The sequence below is a fragment of the Glycine soja genome, chromosome 16, assembly GCF_004193775.1.
Source record: "Glycine soja cultivar W05 chromosome 16, ASM419377v2, whole genome shotgun sequence".
Lineage (NCBI taxonomy): Eukaryota > Viridiplantae > Streptophyta > Magnoliopsida > Fabales > Fabaceae > Glycine > Glycine soja.
The window spans coordinates 31895009-31917755 of NC_041017.1; the positions used below are offsets into that span (position 1 = coordinate 31895009).

Here is a 22747-nt window from a genome sequence, read left to right on the forward strand (position 1 = left end):
TGCTAGATGGATTTAATCTAATATATGAATAATTACAAAAAAAAATGTTCATTATATGAAGAATTACAAAAAAATAGCCATTGAACTAAATGGCAATCAATGGCACAAAAATTTGACAAATGAAATTCAACCAGATGGTTTTATTATATCTACGGGTAAGCTTCACTCAAGAGTCAACTTTTATGAATCCTCAAAACCATAGGAAAGGAATTGGCTGTCCGCATCTCAAACTGACTTATAAAAGTTATATTTGAGTTGAAAACCATTCTAAAACACATACAAATAATCGATGGATTCTATCATGCGAAATTGAAACAACTTTTGCATTATAAGAAAGTTTATTTTAATCGATTATGTCAATTTATTTTAAAATCAATGGCTATCATTTTTTGTTTTTTTGCTTTTTTTTTATTCTACTTTTATGATTTTACCCTCTTCTTCTCTCTTTCTCTCTCCCTCTTTTCTTCTTCCCCTCTACTTCTTCGTCGTAATTCCACTTTCTTTACCTTTACCGTAGGTGTTCTTCCTGTATCTTCTCAATCGCAGGTGTTCTTTCACACCGATCTGGTTACGTGATTGTGTCGATGTTGAAGTTGAAAACTACACCCTCACCAAGTCAAATAATCTAGTTCTAAACGTCGATGGTGCAATCGAAAGTAACAGAGGGGAAAGAAAGAAATGAAAAGAGAGAACGAGAGGTGGACGGAGAAGGAGAGGAGAAGAACTAAAGAGAAAGGAAAGAAAGAAAAGAGAAAAGTCAGAAAGGATAAATTTGGAGAAGTAGGAAAAAGAAAAGAAAAGAAAAAAAAAAGAGAAAATTTTGAGACATTGATTTAGAATTAAATAAACCTAATGGTTGTAGAACGGCCGTGGATAACTTTCGCACGGTGCAAAAATATATTTACTTTCGCACCCTAAACTCTGTTCAGATAACCTCTCCAAACATTCTCCACAACTTCCCAACAATTGTACAACGTTGATAAATTATAACTTTTTTTAGTATAGGTGACAACAAGAACTAAACCTAAGACGTTATAAAAACTCCCTAAACTCTCCATCACTAGGGACCAACCGTACTGAGTTGAAAGATATAGCTAGAGCAAGATTAAATAGCCAAAAATAAGGACTGGCTGGATAGTTATTTACTATAGCTCAATTTTGAGTATTTTCTTTTTAATAGTTTGTCGTGTACAAAGAAAAGGAATTGGTTGGGAAACATTCTTGAGTGTTTTCTATGTCCTAAATCAACAGGACTCTTGGAATAATTAGACTATCGGGGTTCAGTGTCATTCAAGCCTGCAAATCTTGGTCCCATAATTTGAAGATTCATACAGTCAAATTTTGTCAGTGATCAATCATACAATCTAATTAGCACTTTGTTAAATTCTCAGCTCCTTCAGTAAAAGGAGAGAAAAAATTCCCGTTAATAGTGTACACAGACATAACTGGAAATAACAAGTACTAAATCTGAAAATTATAAATAAAAAAAAGGAAAAACAAAATTCATTTGTAAAACATATGATTACATTACCATTGACATGAACTCCTTCAGAGTTTAATCCATCAAAATCCCACAACAAAACAACTAATCCTGCTTATTACGAGCAGCCCTTGCACGATGTCTCAGTTCGGCTCTTTTCCACCTAACAATCATGTAACATAAGGAGAAGAGTGTATTGATCTGCATATAGAGAAAGATACTTCAAGTCAATATTCGATATGGAAAAAATGCTAGCACTGAAAAGGTTATGTGAAAGAAAGTACTAACCAAGATTATCATAGAAATAACAAGAAGTGGTCCAGACCAAAGAACAGACATAAATAGTCCCCTTGGATCAAAGTAATTCTGACTAGAGAAGCTTTTCCAGTTTTTACCCAAAAATCTGTTCAGACTCTCCGCAAAATATACACCAGCCACTGCATCAAAACAATTTGCAGTAAGACAAGCTTCAAGAATTGTTTAATTTAATAAAGAGATAAAACAACCAAGTCTTTTCCCACTAGGGAGATTGACTAAAAATGATGCCAAGTGCAAACAATGTCATAGTGTTTTATTGTGACAACAAAGAGAAAATTTAATAGACTAGAAGCTCAAAAATACCTGCAAGACTGCAAGCATACAAGGAGATGGAAAATATTAATAAAAGTTAAAATACATTCCTAGTAGGGATTGCAAAGTTCAAACAACACAAAAATTTGAAGTCATGTAACATGGATAAAAGTGAAAGATTGATGATGTTAAAATGAAAAACTAGTTACAGAAAAATGCACTGGTTATCGACAAAATTCAATGACTACTGGTCACAGTCTGACAGATAAATATAACCATTATCGGGCATCAACCAGTAACAAACATTTTAAACTTTAACAGCTGGCCTTTGAGATGGTAAAGTGCACATGTGCATCATTTAAGGGTGATGCAACTTTTCTGTTTTACGAAAGATGAATTCAGCAAACATAAGACTCAGGCAGAGAATCCCATATCCATATTTGCCAGTCACACTAGACAAAGCCAGAAACTTGCTAACACAATATCAGTCTAGTGAAATTACGTGAACAACTCTTATGACCACAAATACAGTCCATGGTCCTCACCCTCTCAAAGCACCTCAAAGATGTCAGGTCAATTCATTAATATATAGAAGACCCATGTATGTGATATATCACAGTATTGACTCCCACATGTAATCTTGAAGAATCTTCAACATTTTACATATAAATTCTAGACCTTAAGTTTTAACCTCAGATACATCCCTTGTGCTATTAATTATAACTCCAGGGAATGGCTAGATCCAATTGTACCCTTATCTCAATTAATAACTTAAGCTCAAATATCAAAGATTGCTACTTGTGGTGAAATTGTCAAGCGTGTGAAATGGTCTTGTTAGACCACATTAGTCTGTGTGTTAAGTCCCCAATTCATAATCTCAACTGCCAAGTACATCCTCAAGAATATTAGCCTTAACTTCAAAAACACAACCATATTCCTGAAAACATTGTGTTGCAGACTAAGAAATTGGAACAAAACTGAGGGTTTTATTGAATCTGAAAACAAGTTCTATGAGCAGATACAATAGAGGAATCACTCCCTCTCCCAGAGCAAAAGCTCCTCAGAGGAAATACTTTCTCTGCCCAGCAAAAAAGCCTAACAACAAAATGAACCTCCATGCCCACCTATATACACGTTAACAACCAGCCAATTCAGTTCCTTTCACATCCCTCAAGAACCTTCTTACCCTTAGTATAGAGCCCAATAGTAGTGCCACTTGACCTATTATCCAAACCAAGCCCTGTTATGATGAAGGGTCCTAAAACATTTCTACTGACATTCCAGCACATTGACCTTGAATGCATTGAGCTTGAATATTCAATTTAGTGGATTAAAAGGAGAAATTTTTCATATCCATCATCAAATTTCTCATTTTAAAAGAAATCTTAACATAAATGATAAGGAGAAATTTGCAATCATCTGAGCTCATCACTATGCAAAAGAATACATGGTTTCAAGGTGCTAAAATGACTGGATTTTGTCTCTCTAATTTGACAATTTTAGTTATGTTTGCAATTATAAAAACATAACAACAAAAATGCTTTATATGGATGAAGCTCAAAGCCAAACAGAATATAGGATAGCATTCTTCTCAATTTCACATAATTTCTGCTTGGCATTTCACCCCAGGTCAAATAACAAAGGCAAGACACTAACTTTATTATCAGGAAAGATTATAGGAAAGCAACAAATTCAAACAGGAACGAAGCTAGCTGCATCAAAAGCAATAGAGCAGTTTTAATTAAGCCTACATAGTTGATTCAAAATTTCATTCAATAAAATAAATAAGTAACGTCACATACATGTCAAAAGGAACAAGAACATTTGAAAGTTTGTCTTCTTCCTAGAGATGATAGCTACAAGCAGCAACACAACATGGAATCCTAATAATCCCATTAGCCAAGGTTCCTGAAACAGAGTAAAAAGAAAAAAAAAATAGTAAATCAAAAGGGTGCCGAAAGTTCAGAAAAAGAAAATGATAAAAGATTGAACAATCTGAGAACAGAAAAAACTGAAATTTAGGATTCGAAAACCGTATTATCTATCCAAATACCATGCTACTAGAGTTTATAAGAGCTAATGATTCAATGCACAATGCTAATAATGTTGTCAACCATAAATTAAAAACCCAGAAATCCACAATTCACAGCCCATCAAACAAAGAACAAAAACATGGAAATTAAATTGAAAACCCAAAAATCCACAAAGATCAGAGATGAAGAAAACTAAAATGGGAGGGCTACCTTCCAGTCAATGGCATGGAAAAAACCGATAAAGTTATCGTAAGCGGGGCGAAAGCCAGCGCGAAGATCTGAAGAGAGCTTCTGAACAAGATCTGCCATAAGGTCCATGTGCTCCTCCATAGCAGATTTCAGCTCCTCCATTGTAACACAGAAACTTTCGTGTGACAAAATGTACTATATTCAACTACCTGCACCAACAAGTCAACAACTGCAAGAGGTTTTCTTCCGCCGTAACTTCCCAGTTCGTCAAAACTCAGATTTAGATCCTCTCCATCAACTTTGGATCAATCCGTCACAACTCACACTTTCATGTACGGATCGAACCGTTTATATACTCACGGATTTAAGTTTATAGGTCTGATTAAAGTCGAATGAAACTGATTAAAATGGATGAGTTGTTTTGATTTGGTTTAAACATTGTTAATTCTAAGACTCAAAATGTTAGAATTTCTTAAGTATTACTTACTTTGAGGATATATTTTTTATTTTTATATTTATTTATAATAATAAATCATATTTTATTTATTTATTTTTAAAAATTAGTTGTAATGTAGAATATTATAATAAATGTAAAAATATTTTGTTTTAATTTATATTAATCTATTTTAGAATATTACGTTAATATATTAAATAAATAAATTTTATTATTTTTTGAGATTTGATAATATTATATTAATTATATTTGATATTTTAATAAATTATGATATAAAATAAATAGATCTAAGAAGAAGAAAATTTAGGAATGAATAGAGTTGAATTGAGTTTCAAAAAATAATTATAAAAATCAAATCGAATGAAATTTATTAAAATTAATTAGATTGGAACACTTTTATTTTCATGGAAGAAAATAAGTTACCTCAAATGAAATTAGTTAAACAAAATTGATGATTAGTCTTTTATTTTTTTTTCTTTTCAATTTATTTTAATTTTTTAATCAAACATATCCTAAATATTTGTTTTAGTTTTTTTTACTTATTTTTCCGTTAGCTAACCAATTACATATCCTAAATACGTGTACTTACCGGAAACTCTCAAACATCTAACAGCTTGTCCAAAAAAATTATGAAGAACAGTTTTAAAAAAATAGTGTATACAAATGATCCACTCCTAGGTGTTGTTAGCAAGTCAAGACGATCTTGACAAATTTAAATATTGTCAATTTTAAACGATATTTCAATCCAAAAAAAATTATATGTTTTTGCCAAAAAAAATATTAGATTTACCATCATTAAGGATAATAGTCATTTCATCCTTATAGCATTGTGTCAAATCTCCTTCATCATCATGAAACGCAAATTAAAGTTTGACAATTTTTTGCCTCTCTCAGTCCAACTTTCTTCCTTCTAAGTGAAACACTTCCTTTTAAAATAAAAATATGATTCAATATAAATATAACATCAAATCTAAATTAAATCAAATTAATTTATTTGTTAGATTGATTTCGTTTGATAATTTTTCATTTTTTAATCTATTATTATAATTTAAAATATATTTATCAACTAAACTTATATAATTATTATGTTATATTATTTTTTTATTAAATTTTGTTTAACATATTTCAGATGAAAATTATTTAGATTATATATAATAATAAAAGTGGTAATGGCACAAGGAGTTTCATATATCACTAGCTTTTACACTAGCCGAAGAGTAAGGCCAGTAAGTTAAAACGAATGTAAAATCTAATCCCTGCATACATTAATTATATCGTTGAGCCCTACCTCAGTGAGAAGCTGCAGACACTATTGTGATTGAATGTTCCAAACGTAAAGTGATCGTTCAAAACTTTTTAAGATTGACCCTATACCATGTCCACCCTTTATACTTTACTGTGTCCAACCAAGACTTTCTTCGCATTCCTGTGCAACCATATCACCCATAGCATAATTGCTCACCATGCTAAAGAGGAGTTGTTTCTATTGATCAATCCTTTGTGTTGCCAAAAGTGATTGATGCAACTTGCCAACAAAACTGGTAAATCCCCAAACCATAGATAGCAACACTTCTAAATATGTTGTGCAAAAGTACACTCAAACAACAATTGTCTAGTAGCTAGATTCTACAAAATCGTTGCAAAAAACAAAATTAATGTTTGCATTTTTCGAAATGATTTTCGATGTCTTCAAGTTATCCATAATTTGAATTCTATCACGTGCCATCCTCCAAATAAAACCTTTTTTACCTTTGAAGGTATTGGTAATTTCTTCATTTGTTTAAAAAATTCCTCATCCTTCATGGTTTCTTCCGTAATCAATATCTCATACACCAGCTCCCTCACCACGTATTTCTTCTCCACATTTAGATTCCATGCCCAATCATCCAACTTATTTTGTTTCGGCTGAAATTCCCCAATGGTATCCAACATTTGTTGCACTACACTTTGTTCCCATTGGAACCAAGATCTCCTCCATTGTAGTTCCCATAGCCATTCACCCATATTCCATGAATCTACTTTCCCAATCTTGGCATCCTTTATAAACTATAAACAGTTTGGTTCGATTTTGAATATCTCTACCCTGGACTAATGCTTTGTGATTTTATCCACTTGCAAAACAAACTTCGACCAACTTACTCACTTTCCCATTGTTTCTCACTTAGTTCAATACGATTTCCCCTATGTCGGCAAGTTGGGTCAAATCTACTTTGGAAAAACCAAGATTAAAAGGAGCCATTTTTGTTCCAAAAATGGGGCTTTCTTCGAATTAGGATTCCAATGTAGTGTTTTATGCTTTGATTCATTGGAATCAAAACCTTATTCGATCAATCTTTAACTCTGTGTCATGGGATTTGGTTATTTTTGTGATGAAATTCTTGATCTGGGCTTGTTTTTGTTTTTTTTTTGGGGGGGGATTGTGTATTGTTTTTTAACAATTTTGGCAGTGGTAACCCAATGAAAATCAAATGTTACAAGTGAATTCTGAATATTTATTTTTGCTTCCTTTCACCAAGATATTATTTGGGTAATTTAATTTGGAGACGAATTTTGAATCAAATATTGAAATATTCATGTGCAAAAATGTGTTGCGCTAGGTCCTTGTGTGGTTGAGGTCGGAGATGGTGGTGGCTGAGGTCAGAGAGAAGGTGATGGTTGTATTTTGAAGTTTATATTTATAATTTATTTTTAAAAAACAATTATTTGTTACTTTTTTTCCTCTAATACAACCTCACATATTTAGTTATTCATTTTAATCACACGGCTTATTTTTTCATCGTGCAAAACCTATGAAAGTCATACACGTTAGCAGTTTTCTTAATTTTTTTAAATATCCTATTCAATTCATGCACTACATTTCACCATCTTAGTACATGAATTGAATAAGGGAATTTTCGTTCAATCCAAAAATTAGACAAAATACCTTGTATTCCAAATTTCTTTACCATTCAACGAGTTAGACAAATTAAATTTTTATTTGGTCAATGTTCGAATGTGTTTCATTTAAAAATGTTCTTTAATTTCTTTTGTTCATTGTCATGTCAAACTTTTAAGAATGCTTTAACATACATAAACATTCAGTTTCGATCAGCTTCTAATGCTTTAACATATATAGATCCAATCTCTTATATCTAACAGCCAATAAGATACCGAAACTTGATTATCCTATATAAAGCATAGTTATTTGAAATAGTATATATCAACATGCATAGAGTGCTTTAAGAAAAATAGTTGCACACAAAATATAGTACCATATATGAGACAACTCTTAAATAACAGAAGCTCGATTAATTGCAAGTAAACAAGGGTAAATGAAATTGGTTACTTTTCAAAGCACTTTTTCTCTTAACAACTCAAAAAACAAATTGCTAAAAAAAAAGTTTGATTTATATTGAGCATTTGAGATAACAAACTAGGTTTTTCGTATGTGCATGACCAACTTATATAATGCATGTTTGGAAATTCGGTAAGTTGGCCCAAGCATCATCCTTGTTGCTTGTCCGTTCAGCTGTTCGATCTGTCTTGAAATGCATGCCAACAAAAGAAATGACGAACCAAAACATGCTCTTAGTGGCCCTTCTCATCAATGAGTTTTTGGTGTTGTTACAGTGGTCAGGAGGCAGAATGAAGGTATAAGTGTGAAAAACCAGTTACGTATAATTGTAACAAAAAATAAACAGATCTTCTATTATTGACCTCAGAGAGTACTAGAGAGAGCATGAACAAGAGTGTGTGCGCCAGAAAATGTCCCTTGATGGAGAGAAAAAATGAGGAAAAGCAAGAGAAAAAAAAGAGGAAATTGAGAAAAACAAGTGTGCTACTCGGTCATATATAAGATGATAAAATTAATATATATATATATATATATATATTACTAAAATAATAACCTAGATGCTTTATTAGTTTTTAAAAATATTTATCTTCCTATTCTTATCTCTTTTTTTTCTAACGAATAAATTTGTTAAATTTTATTTTCTTCGAAATTTTAATTCAGTTTCTTTATGTGTATATATATATATATATATATATATATATGAATATCATTTTCATCTTTAAAGATTCATTTAAGAGGATTAACATTTTCCAACATATATTTATTCATATACATAGATAAAAATTGAATTTTTAATCTTTTTTTGACATAGTTATCTGTCAACTATACCATCGCATGTTGGTCTCAATTTTCATAACTCACTTTTTTGTGGCATTTGTTTCAAAAAATAAATTTTTAATTTCTGAAAATCAAAATTTCCAAAAAAAATGATATTCGAATGAATTAGATGCCCGAAATTCTATTATGCTTATATTTAGTATTATTTTGTGACATAATATTATACTTCCAAGAATTTGTAATTACTACACAAAATATTCCTAAAATTAAATATTCCCCCCTCCCATTATTTAATATCCACGTTATCCACTACCTACCTTATAAATAATAAATTATATGCTCTTGACAGCCAACTACACTTACCTCTCTATGAGTATGATTTAGTAGGATTATTGCTATTAAAAGAATTCCCACATATAATTAGTTTCAACACTAATAATATATATATATATATATATATATATATATATATATATATATATATATATATATATATATATTTCTGGGCAATAGATGTGTTGATGCCTGAAACTAGGGTTTTCCGTTTTTCTGCCAAAAGATGAAAAAAAAATTAAATTAGGGTTCTTCATATATTAAACCAATTTGGAAGCAGAGAAAGATAACTTCATTTGACATGCTTCAGCAATTTACCTTAATTATTACTACTAGTCTTGGACAATCTACCAAATACTAAAAAGTCTTTACATATTTCTGGTCAACAACGTTAACATATACTAGCCAAAGAAATCTAGAAAAATATAAGTTAAAACTCATCATCATTTTGGGTGCAGATTTTTACCAAAACGATGCAAGTTAGGACCTAGGAATGAAGGAGTATCTAATTCTGTCAAACTGGTTGCCATGATGACACAGTGAGAAGAAACCTATTTTGCCACCCCAAAGAGATAACTCTCCCTTCATCCCTTTCAGAAACTCTGAAACCCCCACCACCCTCTTCCTCAAACTGCAGTGGATAATAATGGGTCCTCATCTTCAGAAGCAGCTTTGCTTGGATCACACACTTTGAGCTTATTTTTCTCCCAACAAACCCATGATTCTCCATTCTCCCTTTCCATGTTTCCATCCTCTCATATTTGGGGCAATAATCCACACCATCCATGTCATAGTTGAGCATGCTTTTGATCTCTTTCCCCAGAACCTTCTTCTCAATCTTCAACCTCTCAGTGCTCTCAAGTGGCAAGCAATCATCCAGTGAATCAAACATGGCTGCAAAATAGTGCAACGACTCAGTGAACCTTGACAAGAAGGTCTTAAGACTCCTACTACCTTCTTGTTTCACCAACACCACAATGGAGGGGCTAAGAGAATGAACAAATCCCAATGTGTCAGAAACCTTCATGAAACAACTCGAAGTGTTCAAATAAGAAACAAGGTTCACTGCCACAGTTTCATTTTTCTTTTTCCTCAGGTTGAAGACCCTTGAAGACCCTCTTAGAAGCCCTTGGAACTCAAACACAAGGTGATTACCAAACCCCTTTGAGAAACTAACCAACCTTGCCTCAGTTTCTTGCAATTCTTTCAGATTGTTCCCAAAACCTGTTATCCTGAGGGAAATTCTGTTGCCACTGGTTGCCTTTTCGGAGAGTGATTGAATAAGAGAAGGCCATTGGAAGCCGTAGGAGACATCAAAGTCAATGACATGAAGTGCTTTGTTGTTCCTCTCTTCCTCCTCCTCATAGGCCTCCAAAATGGCCTGGTTTGCTGTGAAGTGAGCAAATTGGTAATAGGGTGAGACTCTATAGAGATCAGTGAATGCAAGAAACTCTTCCTCACTTGTTGGCTCCTCCATGAGCATGTCATAGAAAGGTGACTTTTTTGTGAGAAGCCTTGCAGCCAAACCATCAGCGAAATAGGCCACAACACGTTGAACCGAGTCACCTGTTAGGGAAACTGTTTGGTACAAGTCAATGAGATTCTCAAGAGCTGCACAATAGTTTCTTTGATCATCAACAGCAGTGGCTGTTGAGAGAAGCAAGTGAATCAAAGGAAGGCCATTCTTGTTGTTGTTGATCCCATCTTCAACTACTCCTTTTCTAATTCTGTGGTTTTGTCTTAGCATCAGCTCCCTCATTTGGAGGAGCCTGAAGATCATCCCTTCGTTGGACTTAATAGGAATAATAACAGAATTAGTGTTACTATTATTATTATTACTATCCCTTGTCCTTCCTTTCTTTCTCCTCTTCCTACCAGCATCAACTGAAAGAGTAAGATTTAGAAGTTCTTCTTCCTCTGAATCCTCCATTTATCTCAAGAAAAAGTGAATAAGGAGAATGGGTAGAGATCTAGATTCTAGAACATATTAGAAAGTGTTATATATGTTCTTTGTGTCTGTATAGGCTTTAGCTGAGGAAACAACAACTCACAAGCTTTGTGTTATGATATGGATGGGGTGTGTGTATATATAAAGGACTAATTGAGGAAGAAGGATATGAAGAGATTTTTTTCTTCTTTTTCTATAATGTTGTCAAATAAGACGAAGAGATTAACAAGGGTATCTTTTTATTCTTTAGAATCAGTGTTTTGTGGGGGGTTAGGAAAATACGTTGATGTGTCTTTATTACAATTGGACTTCTTTTAAAAATCTATGAAAGCTAGGTCCGGTATTTGGATTAATTTTTACTCCTTTGGTAGTTGAGAACACTTGCAAGATACCATACGCATTGGACAAAGAGAGACAGCAATGTCAATGGGAATCAAAACGTACAGTCCTGGAAGAATTTGTCTTTGTACACTTTTTTTCCCCTTCTATATTAATTGCCGGAACCAGTTCGCTTCAATTCTCTTCAAGATATCTTGTTCCTTTATAAATAGTCGCCTTTGATTCAATTACCTAACGTTAGCACTGCGGTACTATGTACATGTTTAGATGGTAGTTTGTACATCCCAAATTTTGGTTTAGAGAGTGTAAATAAAAGATTAGTATACATAAATAACATAATTGATGACAGTCATGTTGTTGAACATGAATTTTAACGTATATACTAATGAGATTGAATATAAAAAAAATGATTAGTCTATAAGTCAAGATTTGAATTTTCGTTTAGATTTAAATTTTCGTTTGGAGAGATATTTATTATTAGTGTTCAACGTAATTAATTATCTTTGAAGTACGATCGATAGTTATGAAAAAAAAAAGGCACAATTTGAAACCATGGTTTGAATAAAAGTGAAAAAAAAAGGTTACTTTTTGGTTGAGTTAAACAATAGTTGCAATCTATATAATTCAAACACTAGCTAAGATTCGTTGGTCATGATTCAAGATATAAAGCTAAGGTGGTTGAGGGTTGTGAATACATTGAATTTTGAAATAATACAACAAAAGTCAATGTCATGCATAGAAAGTAATGGTTAAGTAGAACGTTTGGTATTTTTATATATTTTATTCGTTTGATGAAATCGAAGAAACTTGGATACCCTATTCTTCTCAAAATGTTTTTAATTTACACAATTTAGAGCTTCTTACAAGGATTATGGTTAGCATATATTCCTTCAGTACATATGGATCCTCTGCATAGAGAATTTTGATTTTTGACACCTTGTCATATCCCAAGACAAATGAATGCAAACAAAAGGTGACCTAACTTCTCCTGTGTGTGAACTAAATTTGATTTGTTATTTTTTCCATTCTGGAACGGACTTATGCTTAATTATTCTATTTGATTTTTCTTGTGTTGGGGATAAACGTGGGCTATAATTGAAGGGACAAAATGGATTTATCCACAAAGCATCTGCCAATGTGAATATAAGCCTTGTCTACATCAAGTAATATAACTCAATTTTCTCCCCCTTCCCTATCATATAAATAAAATTCTTAAAAAATTCGCAACGGATCACATGATATTTTGATTAATTCTACCTGATTAAGACGGTCATGTGGTATAGTCATAGTTCCATTATTTTGTTATGTTTCAATTACTCATATAAGAGTAATAATACAAAAAACATTAACAAATAATTAGAATTCATGAACATGTTTTTATTAAAAATTAAAGCAGTGCACATACATATTAGAGTAAGAAATTTTTCTTCGTGAATTTGTACCAATTCAAATAGAGATTTTCTGTTAATTAATTAATAAATTAAATAACTAAAAAAGTTACGGAATAAAACCCAAATCAATCAGTTATCCGCGGACATTAGTTTTTTTTAAAAAAAAATCCTCCAATTCAACAATACTGAAAAGACATTAATTTTACTAATGACTACTAGATTATATTTTAACTTCCTCTCTTAAAAATTCATTTAATAGTTATGTTTCTCAAATAACCATAACCACTGACTGAGTTTATTCCTCCGTGAACATGAAATAGTGCGAAATTTAAAGAAGTTATTTACATTGGATTTGGTGTTTGAAATAGTCTTAGGTAGCAAGTGCAGGATGCCAAAATGTCACATCAAACATGGAAAAATACTAAATTCCTGATTGTCCTTTTAATGGAGACCTGGATGACATATATACATGTTAAATAATGTGGACACTAATTAATATACTCTAAATATTGGACACATTATATTGCCTCATACAATCCAAAGTTGACATATGGCTGCACTTTTGATGCATTAATTATAATCCAAAATGGAGAGAGAGAAAAAAAAAGCATCCACCATAAACAAGTTCTATGATCGATTTGCATATCCCTAGCAAATCTGCGAGAATGGAAAAAGGACAATAGCATTAACGATACATGAAGACCAAATCCCAAATGCAAAAAACCTCTTTTTGTCTCAACGTGATGAAAGAAAAAGCTTAAACGGGGAAGGAAAAGATTGAGGGGTTAGAAATTCAAAATGCACGGGAAAGACGGAAAAGGAAAGTCAGGGAAAAGAAATTAAAGTGGTAAGGTAGAAAAACATGCCCTTGGCGTCAGACACCTCTTATCCATGTGAGATCTATCACCGATGCCTCAAATCATATATAAAATAGATCTCCCAAACCCTTCTTTTTATTTTCATTTTCATTTGTTTGAAAACATTGATATCATAAAAAATGAAAAAATAAATAAAGGTTACATAAAATTTCAAGTCTTGTTTGATTAATAGATCAAGTATTTGATAGAGTGAAATAAAATGGAATAAAAATAAATAGAGATGAAAGTTTTAAACTAAAAGTAGAATATAAAATTTTAAAATTTATTTCATTTTATTATTTATTTTACTATTTTTCAGTTTCATTTCACTATAAACAAACACGGATTAAAGAAAAGTTGACAGAAAGAGAATTTTTTCGGTTTGAGGTCAACATTAATGTACAAGCAAAACTTTTATTAAAAAGTGACCAAGAACAACAAAACATGTGTATATTTGAAGTTTTTTCTTTATGTACTTTGTGTACAATAAAGATATTCCATTAGAGACTAGTTTCGAAACATGAATTATAAATATACATGCAAAGCAGAATTTACCTTCATCAACAAAGTATTTTCTAACACATGATCATCCAACTATTTACTTGTTATAAATATTTTCATTTAATTAGATGAACTAACCTCATGAAATATAATTAATAGCAAGAATTAATTAGGAGGGTGTATGGTGGGGTTAAAAAAATGAGCGAGGGAGACAAGTAATTGAAGGCTTCCCAATTTCTCATTCAGGTTGGTGGAAAATTTTGAGGGTTGTCAGACAACTCCACGTGAGGGGTTTTCTTCATAATCTCTTTTGTCAAAGAAAGAAACAAACGCTTCCAAAATTTATGTTGTTTTCACTTTGCGTGAGCAAACCCTTTGCGTGCGAAGATGAAAAAGAAGAGAAGGGGCAACGTAGGGTAAGGAATTGTAGTGTTGTAAAGAAAAGAAGGTGATGTTGTCTGTACTTCCAGCTATCGTGTCAGTCATTAAAAAGAAAATTTTGATGGATGGGGATAGAGCAATGGAGCAAGCAGGGGTATCACAGTATCACTCATGAAAACCTAGCCATCATTCAGAAACGAATCAAAGAAAACAGATAAAATGGTAATTTCATAATTCATATTTCATACCCATTTAATATCTTTTCCCTTTTATATATATAGATGATGATACCTTTTCAATAATTTACTAGTTCTCTATAGGATGAAGACATAGTGTAGGATAATTTAGGCCGTGCCTTTTCCATTGATCTGATAGTCTTTTATATGCACAATACAATTATGTGGTTATGATTCTAATAATCATTGGTTATGATTCTAATAATCATTGTAGTTAATACTAATAATAATGTTTCTATATTTACATATCTAATAAATCATTGGTTATGATTCTAATAATCATTGTAGTTAATACTAATAATAATGTTTCTATATTTACATATCTAATACACCCCCGTAGTCGAAACTGGAGGTGAACGAATGTTGAGACTATCACGAAAGTCATCAAAGAGTTGCAACGGAAGTCCCTTTGTGAAGATGTCAGCAATCTGAAAACGCGAGGGAATGTGAAGAACGCGTACTTGACCGCAAGCAACCTTCTCACGCACGAAATGTATATCCATTTCAATATGTTTGGTGCGTTGATGTTGAACAGGATTGTCGAAAAGATAAACTGCGCTGATGTTGTCACAATATACTAGAGTAGCTTTTGTGACAGGACAACATAGTTCCAAGAGTAAGTTGCGTAACCAACATGATTCAGACACAACATTAGCGACACCTCTGTATTCGGCTTCAGCACTTGAACGAGACAAGGTATGTTGGCGTTTTGCGGACCATGAGATCAAGTTGTCACCGAGATAAACGCAGTAGCCGGAGGTAGATCTTCTTGTGTCTGGACAACCGGCCCAATCTGCGTCTGTGTAAGAAATGAGCTTGTCGATGGATGAAGGGTACAGATGGAGGCCGAAATCTATGGTACCATTAATGTATCGAATAATGCGTTTCAAGGCAGACATGTGTTGAGTTTTTGGATCATGCATAAATAAACACACCTGCTGGACTGCATATGAGATGTCCGGTCGAGTGAACGTCAAGTATTGCAATGCTCCGGCAAGGCTACGATATTCGGTTGGATCATGGTAAGGGTTACCGGATGAACCACTAAGTTTCGCCTTTGTGTCTACTGGTGTGGAGGATGGTTTGCAGGAAGACATACCTGCTCGTTCGATAATTTCTTCTGCATATTTCTTTTGAGAAAGAAAAAGGCCTTCGGGATGTCTGGTGACAGAAATACCCAGAAAATAACTTAGAGGCCCCAGATCCTTCATGGAGAATTCAGAACTCAGTTGTGCCATAATAGATTCTCTAAGAGTGTCAGATGATGCAGCAAGAATAATGTCATCCACATACAGAAGAATATAAGCTATGTTATTGCCATGATGATATATAAAAAGAGAGTGGTCTGAAATACTGTGAGAGAAACCTATTGTAGCTACATAATCAGTAAAGCGCTGGTACCAGGCGCGAGGTGCTTGTTTGAGACCATATAGAGATTTCTTCAATAAACAGACATGATCAGGAAATTGAGAATTACGAAATCCAGGAGGTTGATGCATGTATACTGTTTCATGAAGGTTCCCATGCAAGAAAGCATTTTTAACATCTAATTGATGAAGACACCATGATTGTGATAAGGCAACACTTAGAACCGTTCGAATGGTAGCCGGTTTGACCACCGGGCTGAATGTGTCACCACAATCAACACCCGTTTGTTGATTTGCACCATTACCTACAAGGCGAGCTTTGTATCTTTCAAAGGATCCGTCAGATTTCTTTTTATGCCTGAAAATCCACAAACTCCGAATAACATTAGCATTAGACGGACGAGGAACTAAGTCCCACGTCTTATTTTCAATAAGAGCATCATATTCGTCTTTCATGGCCATTTTCCAATTTTGATCATTTAATGCATCAATGGGATTTGTAGGTAGAGGGGATATGGAGGTTGAGGTTGATGTATGGAGATTGAAGAGTTTGCGAGGTTTGACAATACCGTGTTGGGCTCTGGTTGTCATTTGAGGGGAGAGGGGCGGTTTTTGTTGTGAAGGTGGAGGAGTCGGAAGTGATGTGGGGGATGGGGATGATATGATAGTTGGTAATGATGGGTTTGGAGGTGATGTTATGGGTGGGGCTGATGCTGTGGTTGGTGAGGTGTGATTGTGGGAGGGTGACAGAGGCGAATTAAAAGAAGATGGTGATGGTTGATAAATGTTTGTTTGAACTGGTGTAGTTAGGGGTGGAGTACGATTTTGATGGTTAGAGGGTGGAGCACTATAGGAATAGGATGGAAGGAAGGGTGTGTGGTCATCCAGAAAATTATAGCCAACCGTTGTAGGGACATTTAGATTAGAAAATGGAAACTTAGTTTCATCAAAAATGACATGCCGGGAAATAAATATTTTACGGCTAGATAAATCATAGCATTTGTATCCTCTATGATTTGAGGGATATCCTAAGAAGACACAAGGTGTGGACCGAGCTTGTAACTTATTCCTAGATGATGAAGGGATGAGAGGATAGCAAAGACATCCAAAGACACGAAGGTGAGTATAGGCCGGATCTTTTTGGTAGAGTATTTTAGTGGGTGATTGGAGGGAAAGCTTTTTATTTGGAAGGATATTATGTAGGTAAGTGGCCATGTGTAGTGCATGATGCCACATTGATGGAGGTAAAGAGGCATGGGCAAGAAGGGTACGGATGATGTTGTTTATGGTACGAATTTTTCTTTCGGCTTTTCCATTTTGTGAGGAGGTGTGAGGACACGAAAATCTAAAGGACATTCCATTGTTTTTACAAAATTTATGAAACATAGAGTTATCATATTCTTTACCGTTGTCACATTGGAAACATTTAATCTTTCTTTCAAATTGTGTTTCAATGTGAGTTCTAAATTGAAGAAAAACGGAATGAACCTGAGATTTTGTATGAATTGGAAAAGTCCATAAGAAATTTGTGTAATCGTCAAGAAACAACACATAGTAACGATGACCCTCTGAACTGAGAATTGGTGAAGTCCAGAGGTCACTGTGCACAATATCAAAAGGCATAAAAGTATGAGACACAGAGCTATAAAAGGGCAATTTTATGTGTTTTCCAAGAGGGCATGAATTACAAAAATAATTGTGCGGAGACTTATTACATTGGAGAAAGTTGTCTCGGTGCAGAGAACTTAAGATAGTAGCTCCTGGATGTCCTAAACGGTTGTGCCATAATTCCGTGGATAACGCGGCAAAGGTGGATGGTGGCAAGGTTGTATTAGGTGGTCTTGTGGCAATGGGATAGAGGTCACCAGAACTGTTACATCTCATTAACAGTATTCCTGTCTGAAAATCCTTCACAGAAAAACCAAAAGGATCAAATTCAACTGACACATCATTATCTATGGTAAATTTACGAACAGAGATAAGATTTTTTATGAGTTTTGGTGCATGTAAAACATTAGGTAATTTTAGAGGATGAAGGGAATTTGGTAATGATGCATGTCCACAACCAATTACAGGAATATTTTGACCACTACCGACAGTAATATTATTACTCAAATTGAAGTAGGACGTGAGATTACCTCCGTTAGCCGTCATATGCGAGGTTGCTCCGGTGTCCATGTACCACTGATCATCAGGAGTAGAAAGTGAGAGAGTATGCATGGCAGCTTGAATATCCGTTGGAGCATATGAGGAGGTTGGCGCTGCATTGGCGACATGAGCTTGATGAGACGGCTTGGGCCCAAGGATGCCGGGTTGTTCCTTTGGATTTCTTGCTGTGGGATACGGACAAGGTGGTGTAGCCCATGGTTGCCATGGCGGGGAGCTCCACTGCTGATATTGATTGGGGTACGGCGGATAAGCCCACTGCTGATGCGGGTAGTATGGTGAAGGCCACTGCTGTTGCGGAGCACGACCGCCGCCACGTCCATTGTTTCTCCCTCGGCCTCGTCCACGCTGTCCTCTGCCATGGCTTCGGCCACCACGATTGTGGTTACCGTTGTTGCCGCGGTTAGGACCGGATGTCGATGAATCAACTGGTGCGTCATTGTGGGATGCCATGAAAGATGAATTTTCGACTGAGTTTGACACCTTTTTCTGCAGTGCTGTTTCTTCCAAAATGATCATGGAACGAGCTTTATAGAACTGAGGAAGTGAATCAGCATGACGAATTTGGGATCCCACAGCAGCATATGCATCGGTTAGTCCCGAAATGAGTTGAAGAACTAAACGTTCATTTGATATAGGGGCACCAACATTAGCTAGTTGATCAGAGAGAGACTTGAGATGCTGACAGTAGGAGGAAGCATCAGAGAATTGCTCCATATGAGTTCGCGAAAATTCTTGCTCTAGGTAGAGAGCCCTAGAATTCTTGTTATCATAAAAGATGTCGAATAAGCGATTCCACGCGGTTGCAGCGGTGGAATTATGTTCGATGATAGTGTTGAGAAGATCATCGGAGATTGTTCCATATATCCACTGCAAAACGACGGCGTCGAGACGAAGCCATAACTGTGGATTGGTAGTTTTAAGAGAGGGATCTGCGGCTGGTTCAGAGGGAATGATATGGTCAATCACTTGAAAAACTCGAGCATGAATTTTGAAAAGTTCGGACCACGTGTTATACGTGCCTTTTTCAATGCTCAGAGTAATCTTAATGAAATTAGAAATATTTGGGACAGTGAGAGCAGGGTGAGTCGGCGTAGGAGTGGAAGGAGGAGGTGGGTCGGAAGAATCAGCAGAGGTAGTCATGGCTGTTTTGCAGTGGTTGAAGAGAGAAAAGAGAATGAAAGATAGGAAGAGAGAAGGGTGGCGGCTAGTTTTAGGGATCAAACCAAGTCTGATACCATGTAGGATAATTTAGGCCGTGCCTTTTCCATTGATCTGATAGTCTTTTATATGCACAATACAATTATGTGGTTATGATTCTAATAATCATTGGTTATGATTCTAATAATCATTGTAGTTAATACTAATAATAATGTTTCTATATTTACATATCTAATAAATCATTGGTTATGATTCTAATAATCATTGTAGTTAATACTAATAATAATGTTTCTATATTTACATATCTAATACATAGGTTCATAGCTATAATAATAATATCGTTATGATTCATTTTGTATTTTATTTGAACGACCTTCCATTACACGAGAGTTCTCATTATGTATTGAACAAATGCTTTTTGAAGAATTACTTATAAACGTGCACACCCCATTTTTTGCTTTTGTGGTAAACCAAAATCACGAACCACACGTGTGATTTCAAAATTAGGCTTTCAAAAATCTGAATCGAAACGTGTGATTTCATGTTGTCCATAAAATTTGCATGATGAGCAAGTCTTTCAAGATTTAACAAATTCCTCTCGACTATTGTTAAGGGAACATAACTAACAACAGCATGATTAGAACCAATAAACTCAGAAAAGGATGCAAATTAAATGCAAACGAGAAGGAGAAAGAGAGGAGTCTACGAAAATCTGACAAAATTGTAGGGTTTTGTTATATACTTTTAGTTAAGTGCGAAAATAAATAAAACTGTAGGGATAACAAGTTAAATTGAAAGCCTTTTTTTTTATTAATTTATCTAATAATCTGTAATAATAGCGTGTCCTGTGGGGGGAAAAATTAAAAAACTCGATCTAATTAATTATGGTTTAATATTTTGCAGCAAAAAGAGAATGAATGCAATGTTGTGTTGTGACCTTCATGCATATCCATATAACATGATCCATGAATTCATGTCTATGCATTTTCTTGAGAACTTGAAATACCAATATTTTATTTGGGACACCGGCACCAAGATGTTACTTGTCTGCATCCCACGACGCAAGCTATTTGCCTCACTACAGCAGTACAGCTGTTGTCTTCTCTCGTATATATTATTATAATTTGTATATTTGCATCGTGCATGGCTGTGTTATTATTTTGATTAAGGAATGTGGAAAATGATGAACAGTATGTTAAGTTTAGGGGATCTTCCCAGATATTATGATTCTTGTACACCGACGGTTGGCATCTTTGACACAATCAAAATTAACATAATATATAACTTCGTATGAATCATTGAAGGGTATATGTTACACGGGTATTCAAAATTGCAGGCTACTAATCACAAAACAAAAATAGGAAATGGCAACCACTTTCAAACTTTACAAAGTATTCATCATATTTTAAATAATTATTTGTTTATAAAGTTCTTTTTATAGATAACATGTTTTATGGTAAATAATTTTAGTCAGATAAGATCACTGTAAACTATTAAAGTTTAATTTATTAACTTTTTAACTTAGGGCAAGCTTCTTCTGGAAACCAAAATAAATTTTAAAATGGAATCATTCTTAATGGACCGCTTGAATCTAATGATACTGATGCTATAGTTGAAGTTAATTAAGACACCAACTTTAACTATAGCATGTGTTATATATAGTAATTTGGAGGCTGAAAAGTTCTTCTATATCGCCTATTATTAGTTGCCTTGGTTGTTAATATTTCATTCGAAACGTTGCCTACAAAAAGCAATCGTATGGTGCTATGTTTCAATAAAATAAATTCAAGTATAATAAGAGAAAGTAACTCTCTCCTTTCCTCTGTTTAGCTTCTTTCTATGCCTTAGACTAGAGAAAATTTATGAGACTACAATCACAAAGAGGATCTAGCCTAGGCTGTTCTTCCAAAGTAAAGTTAGCAATGCTGGTGAACAAAGAAGACAACACTGTTGACTGAGGAAGAAATGTGAAAGAGAGTCAAACACGTTAAAAAATAAATTGGGTAAAAGGATATTTTGGTCCTTAAAAGTACATAATGTTGTATAATAAATCCATGAAATTTATAATAAAAAGAAAATTCATTGAAAGTATAATGTGTTACTCATATTTGTCCAACTATTACAAGTAATTAAAATATGACTTAAATGATCACATTAACACGCTTATAGATTAAAATATTAGTAAGTAATTAATTTATTTTGTTGACAGTGATTAAATTTAAGAATTTAGATAAAATAATTGGAAATTTATAGACTTATTTGGAATTTTCTTTTTTGAGAAACTCATGGGACAATGTTCAACATTTTTAAATACCAAAAAGGTGATTTATTAAAAAAAAATAGCAAAGTAAGGTGATGTGTTTCTATTAAACAATTGACATATATGGTTTTGATGGAAATGGATATGTAATTTCATATTAATTAGTAAGACGTACTGTCCAGTAGTCCCGCGTTAGATATTAGTAATGTAGTGTAGTTCCAAATGGACATGCTTTTGAACGTAAGCCATCAGCTAAACTTACCCTAAGATAATTATTTTGTTGTTTGACCGAACACATCTTAAGAAAAATAGAAAATTATTTTATGTTTATAGTCAAAGATCAAGAAAGATTACGAAAGTTAGATCCATTTTAATATGTACGAGCATTGTTTGAATAATCACTCCAACAAAAGAGACAAAGGCCAAGATAACAAGTTACATTAATCTATAGCTTTAATGCATTGTTTTTTTCATATTCTTTCTGTCATCTTCAGATAATTGTTGAGAAACTTCTATTCCTTGCTAAGATTAATTTATTGTTCTTGGACGTCATATTTGTCTTCCTCTGGTTTGATTCCTTATAACAAACACGTCATTAATCTTACCGAAAGCTTTGTCCAGAAACATAGAGCAAACGCAGAGAAGATGCTTCATATATAGGTCACGCTTCTCTAAGCCATGATGATTTTTTTTTTCTAAGAAAAGAAACATTACTTTCCTGCTACCCTCGTTTACATCCTACATACGTACATAAAATATTAAACTGCTAAACACCCTCGTTCATACCACTTCTCGTGTCTACATTCAATTTTTAAGTAATTTATTTGAGGTTTTTCATCATCTTTTTAAAAATTCTTTTTACAACTTCTGAACATCCAAAGAATCTCTTTCTCTTATGTTCATGAAACTCACAATTCAAGAGACAGTCAGTCTCTTGATTACAATTAACTTTCTGAGAAGAACAGAAAAA

The 22747-nt window shown here is 33.8% G+C and overlaps 2 protein-coding genes across 2 annotated transcripts; both read right to left on the bottom strand.

The window, feature by feature from the left end:
• Positions 1-1305: 1305 nt before the first annotated feature.
• On the bottom strand, positions 1306-4662 carry LOC114390064 (transmembrane protein 18). The gene is made up of 4 exons (XM_028350748.1): positions 4294-4662; positions 3853-3958; positions 1769-1917; positions 1306-1681 (listed from the first exon to the last, which is right to left on the bottom strand). Exons 1-4 carry the CDS (start codon positions 4432-4434, stop codon positions 1586-1588), a joined length of 492 nt encoding a protein of 163 aa, XP_028206549.1. The 5' UTR covers positions 4435-4662; the 3' UTR covers positions 1306-1585.
• A 4813-nt stretch (positions 4663-9475) lies between these two features.
• On the bottom strand, positions 9476-11392 carry LOC114390135 (scarecrow-like protein 21). The gene has a single exon (XM_028350820.1). The coding sequence runs from the start codon at positions 11098-11100 to the stop codon at positions 9685-9687; it is 1416 nt and encodes a 471-aa protein (XP_028206621.1). The 5' UTR covers positions 11101-11392; the 3' UTR covers positions 9476-9684.
• Positions 11393-22747: the final 11355 nt, after the last annotated feature.